At 39.1% G+C, this 6000-nt stretch overlaps 1 protein-coding gene across 1 annotated transcript; it reads right to left on the bottom strand.

Annotated features, from left to right (window-relative positions):
* Positions 1-352: 352 nt before the first annotated feature.
* On the bottom strand, positions 353-5957 carry emx1 (empty spiracles homeobox 1). Its single transcript, XM_062397036.1, has 3 exons — positions 5393-5957; positions 3277-3461; positions 353-520 (listed from the first exon to the last, which is right to left on the bottom strand). The coding sequence occupies exons 1-3, from the start codon at positions 5745-5747 to the stop codon at positions 353-355; spliced, it is 708 nt and encodes a 235-aa protein (XP_062253020.1). The 5' UTR covers positions 5748-5957.
* Between the last annotated feature and the right edge of the window lie 43 nt (positions 5958-6000).

Here is a 6000-nt window from a genome sequence, read left to right as displayed (position 1 = left end):
GCAGGTGGTAGAAACAGCTTTAATGAAACAAATAGCCTCTTTCAGAAACAACCTTTTAAACGTGGTCTATGTACAATTTAAAAAAAAAAAAAAAAAAAAAAAAAAAAACACACTATGGTAGAGGTTGACGTTGTTTCTGGAAGCGATGGAAGAATCTCTCCTCGTCCAGTCTTTAAATACGAAGCTTTTCCCAGTGTCACAGATGATAGCTTCTCACAGAAGAGATGTCCAGTCCGCGTGTGTGTGTGTGTGTGTGTGTCGTTCTCTAATGTGTCTAATTATACTTAATAATATTACATAATAAATAGTGTTGGTCCTCTGGGGCGTCGGAGGGGACGCAGGGTTCGGGGCTTTAGTCCTCTGAGGTCACGTCAATGTCCTCGGAGCCGGCCTGCTTGGTGGCGAGGCGCCATCTGTTGATGTGGTGGTTTCCCTTCTTCTTCTGCTGGCTGTCCGGTCCCTCCTCCTCCAGCTTCTGTCGCTTGTACTTGGTCCGTCTGTTCTGGAACCACACCTTCACCTGGACGGAGGAAGAGCCACGCACAAGGTTAATTCACCAACTCAAGAAGACACCCGACCGGGGGGGACATTTTGACTTCTCACACGGGGGGTAGCATAAACTGTGTTTTGGTTCCAGGGCCTCGGCCTTCAGCCAAGAAGGTTGTGTGTACGCCCCTGTTTGTTTGTTTGTTTGTTTGTTTGTCGGCAAAAACTACTTGACGGATTTCCCCAACAGAGTGATGTCATACTGGTCCGGGACTGAACCATTTGATTTTGGTGCAGATCCGGGTCAGAGGGAGGAGTCAGGAGCTTTTTAGGATTGTTTGTCATCATCACTGTTTTCACCCGGATTGATTGATTGAAAAAGATCAATCATATTTGTGGTGACATCTATGAGCTTGATTGAACTTAATGATGATATGCACTCTAATGCCATTCAGGGTTTTAAGGTCTGGACTTTAGAATGTAAAAGTGCCTTGAGAAGATGCATGTTGTGATTTGGTGCATATTGAATTTAAATTGAATTAATTAAAGTCTGACGATGAACTGATTGCATTTCTTTGACTAAATGTAAGAAAATTGCAAAACAGCACAAAACTCAAAAAGAGAAATGTGAAAGGGAAGTTTCTCCTCAGATCAATATAATAAACAATGTTATTAAAAACAGAGAAAAACATGTATTGCCTGACATGTAACAGCAAATCATCATATTCAAGAACCTGGAATAAGAAAATCTTTGGTGTTTTTGCTTGAAAAACGATAAACGATGAATCTTTTATCAAAACATCTGCCCTCTACATTTCTTTGATTCAGCTAATCAATGAATCATCATGTTTTTTCAACTATCTGTGATTTTTCTTCTCAGACAAATATAAACCATCTCTGTTGTTGTATAGCAGACTCTTAAAATCTAAATAAAATGATAATTGTCATTTGTAAAAAATATTGTAAGAATGTATATATTTATCATTTGCTCGTACATTAGAAAACATTTACCCCCATTTTACTTTAAACAATTCCACACGACCTTTTTCTCCCTCTCTGATCCTTCCCTCATTTATGCCTTTTATCATTTTCCTCTTCTCCTTCATGTTCCCCTGCAGAAAGCATAAAGCTCATAAACTGCTCTTTAAATCTGGAGCGTTAACCTCTCGTGGAATTCACGAGGGAAAATTGCGTTACGGCAAAAGGTCAACGAGCTGAGCAGCTTCCCGACCGGCTCATGTTGCCGCTGGGACCTTGGAACATGAGCCCGGGCCGAGGAACTTATATTTGTCAGGATGGATTTTTTTTTTTTTTAAATAGCAACGAGCACTGGGCTTCGTCCGATCAGCTTCTTCCTCGCTGGTACACACTTTTGTGTTCTTTTATTTGTGAAAAATAAATTGATAGTTACTTTCCCAAGTGCCTGAGTCCACTGGTCAGATCATTGTAATCCAACAGAGACTTCACACGAGAGAATTCAATCAGGATTTGTGAGATTTGTGAATTTCATCCATTTATTACCTGGTTGCATTATATTTGTGTGGTCTCTTTTACTCATCGCAGCTTTGTTGTTATAACTTTGCGTGAGTTAATATTCAGTGGAGCTTGTGCGTTGTTGACTGACACACAACCTGAAGCTGCATTGCTCCATATCGCTGAGTCGGGGAAACCTCTCGTTTTATTGCCTATTAGGGGCTAATTGATACCCAGTTGATGAGGCCTCATTAAACTTGAGCATCAATAATATTTACACTTCATCCTACAGCAGGTATTGAACCCCTTTAAGACACCGAGCTCACTGAGCTGCAGCCACGTCTGTGTTTAGTGAGAGGACGAGAATATTTAATATATATATACATAATATAAGTACTGTGCTGCAAACTGTGGGTCTGATAAATAACACTGCAATATATACAGGTCATTTAAAATGTCCTTAACTATCATTGTAATAAACTGAATATTAATATTAGAGCAGAAGTATTCAGTTGATTCCTTATTTGTAATTAATGATTGTTTTAATTATATAAGTTCAAATCACTCTCGTTTCAGTAAGAATTGAAAAACGGCCACACACATGTTATCAGTACTAATAATCAGCTTTCTATATTCTATATCAAAGTTACCATCATAATTTTTATCATTATGATCCTTTCTACAGAAGATGATTCATTATTTTAAGGATTGTTTCCATTTTGATGGATGAACATATTTAAACTGTAAAAAAATTCAAAATAGAGTTGAAATTGTTAATTATCTATTATTTCCATTTCCACCCCTTATTTACTTCCAGCATAACTCTCATGGTCCTTTAACGATGAGGAAATTGTTGAAATATTAAGCAAATTGTTCTCAAAGCGTTAATTTTCCCGCCACTTTTTTTGTTTATCAAACTAATAGTTATGTTTTTAGTTTTTGTGTTATTGTGACATTTGAGAGTAGCGTGAAGAGGAACCTTTCAATCTGTGGAGCAGTGGAATAAACTCTCTGAAATAACTGAGTTTAAAACAGAACTTGTCAGTGATGAACTTTTAAACTCAACAGTTTGTAAGAGCAGATCTGAGGTTGAAGTGAGAAGATGCTAACTAGCCTTGTTCTCCCTGTTTTGCAGCCTCGCAAGAAAAAAGCTAAAGAACTTTAAATAAGAGGAAAACATCACATAACAGAAAACCTAGAGCTTGTAAAGCATCAATGAAACCAATCAAGACCCTCATCAGTCCCCAGGAGTGAACTGGGACGTCATGAGGCTGTACTGGTCTGTTGGGTTAAAGAACAGCATGTGCAGGGCCTCACCTGTGTTTCAGACAGACTCAGGCTGTTGGCCAGCTGCTTCCTCTCGGCTCCCACCACGTAGTGGTTCTTCTCGAAGGCTCGCTCCAGCCGCAGCAGCTGGGACGGGGAGAAGGCCGTGCGGATGCGTTTGGGCTTCCGGGCGAAGGGACCGTGGAGCAGGAGACTGTCCTGGGACACCTCGCTACCTGGAGGACAAGAGCAGCCACATCAGGAGGAGGAGGGGACACCACAACAACCACAACAACAACAACAACAGCAGGAAGCAAACATGAAGCAAACAATAATCAGAGTGGACACTGTGCACTTTGCCTCTTATGGACTTAATCAGACTTTTAATAAGTCAACACTGAGTTTAAAAACTAATAAAAGAATGAAGCTGTTATTATACCAGAATAATGGAAAAGAAAATAAATACATTATTATTATTATTATTATTATAATTAGCCTTAGTAAAATGATCTGGTGTAGTTGTAAATAATGTTGCCATTTATATTTGTTCTGTTCTGTCATTTCTTATTCCAATGCAAGTCAAACAAACTAGTCGTAGTAATAGTATGATTATAATATTATATTTGTACAAGTAAAATGACATAGTATTGTAGTACATAATGATACCCTTTATCAGACATTAAATATTTGTACTGTTCAGACGATTATTTTCCTGCAGGTTGGAAACTTGACATGCAGTTATCAGCACGATATTAAAGATAAACCACGTAATAATAACGTTATAATAATTTTACATTATTATTCATAATCATAATCATACTTATATGTCTATGAATATTAAGGTCGGTGTTTTAATATGTTTCTAAAATGTCTCTTATATTAAACAACATGCAGCAGGGAAATAGCTCTACCGAAATTACCAAAATTAATAATTAATTTATAAAACTTCACATCTCACACCTTTAATGAAAAGATATAGAAATGGAGAAAATGTCCGAAAAATACTTAAATATTTTCCACCGTTAATCTTTTCATGTAAAACCGCGTGTTTCAAAGCCTTTACCGCACATCGAGGTGACCCGCACGTGTTCACGCATTCAGAGACATCGAGTTCAGTTTAATAGGAAAATGTTTTAGTGAAAATATTTAACAAATCATGTTCTCTGTAATAAATTAGAAAATCTATCAAACGCATTTCATATGAAATGTAATTTAATAACGTTTAAAACCTTTTATATTAGAGAGAAGGTGAAGATTCGAGAAAGTCACGTTTATTATATTATTATAATATTGTGCAAGAAATGTTTTTTTTTTATTATAATTTATAATTATTGCGAATCATCTTAGGATGTTAATCAGTAAATTAATATAGTAATTATATCCAACTTCAAATTTATAAATGACTAATGCTTTATTCTAGTAATTTTTATTGTTAAAAAATGAATTTTCGGGAAATAAAGTGCAGTTCGTGTTAACAGGTCATGAGATGTTTCTACTGGTTAATAATGGCGCTGAGGTTGTTCTGGTGTTAATCTCTACACATTCAATTCCCTGATATTTGTTTCTCTCCATCCTTCTTTTATTCTCTTTCTGTTGAAACGATCCTCGCGGGTTTTATCTGTGTGGACGATGTTCTGCGAAGAAACTGAGGTTTGGCCTGAGGCGAGTTTTCATGAGGGACGAGAAAAGAAAATCAACATCCGCGCTTATCTGGCGCTGCTGAGGTTTCCTGAGGAGCTGAGAGTGGAGATGTGAGAGCATCCTGCAGCCAGACCGAATATCCTTTATTTATACTTTATATATATGTATACAAATATAAATATACTTTATATATATACCACCTATTCTATATTATCTGTGGCTGCAATTTACTGTTCAACCAATAAATATTTTAAATGTTATCTAAAAGTTCTTATTTTGAAAATACAAAGACTCGGGCTTACTTTATGAATTATGAAAAGTGAATAGGGCTTTTAACTAGAATTATTATGTCTTGGTGCTTTTACTTTTTCTGTTTCTATCTTTGTGAGGCACTAAATGCAAATAAAGTTTTATTATTTTTATAAATCCACACGCTTACATTTTAACGGGAGCTTTCAGGGATGAATTCAGTTTTTCAGGAGTTTTGTCTTTTACTGAATTATATTTAAATGTCCACCACACTTACCCTGAAACCTGTGTCCGAAGAACCGGTTCCGTAGGACCCACGGGTAGAAGTTGAGCGGGTCTCGGTGTTGCGTCCCGAAGAAGTGCGGATGCTGGAGGTGGGGGCCCCCGAGCTGGTGAGGGGACACGGTGAGGGAGGGGTGGTTCACCGCATCCGGGAAAACCAGGTCCGGGCTGTGGTACAGGGACCTGGCCGCCGGTGGAGGAGCCTGGTACCCGTTCATTAAGGCGTCTGTCGCCGGGTTGGAGTAGCTCAAGGCCGTGGGGCGGATGGGCTCCTCGGCGGCGAGAGGATGCTCCTTGGCCACCAGAGACTCGATCGTGAAGCAGCGCTTCCCCGCGGAAGAAAACATCATGTCTCGAGAGAAGTGGAAACTAGAAAAGAAAGATGATCGGTTCTCCTTCCTCCTGTGGCTCCAGTGTCAGTGATGCATGGTGCGCACGGCCGCTGTGTGGAGGTGCTGCTCCGCTGGAGAAGCTGCTACAGAACTCAACAGTGCTGCAAAGTGTCCTGATCCATGGAGGCTGTTCTGTGCACAAGTGCGCACCGAGGAGACGCGCCCGGGAGCTTCCGTGGATCCTGACGCAGCGCGGGCGGAGAGCTGATTG

This window comes from Platichthys flesus, chromosome 10 (assembly GCF_949316205.1).
Source record: "Platichthys flesus chromosome 10, fPlaFle2.1, whole genome shotgun sequence".
NCBI classification, from domain to species: domain Eukaryota; kingdom Metazoa; phylum Chordata; class Actinopteri; order Pleuronectiformes; family Pleuronectidae; genus Platichthys; species Platichthys flesus.
The sequence above is the reverse complement of the archived record's forward strand: the minus strand, read 5'-3'. Positions and strand labels throughout refer to the sequence as shown.

Coding starts and splice junctions, on each gene's coding strand:
- emx1 (XM_062397036.1), bottom strand. CDS start 5,747: ATGATGTTTTCTTCCGCGGGGAAGCGCTGCTTCACGATCGAGTCTCTG. Junction 3,462..5,392: donor CTTCGGACACAGGTTTCAGG/GTAAGTGTGGTG, acceptor CTTGTCCTCCAG/GTAGCGAGGTGTCCCAGGAC. Junction 521..3,276: donor TGAGTCTGTCTGAAACACAG/GTGAGGCCCTGC, acceptor TCCTCCGTCCAG/GTGAAGGTGTGGTTCCAGAA.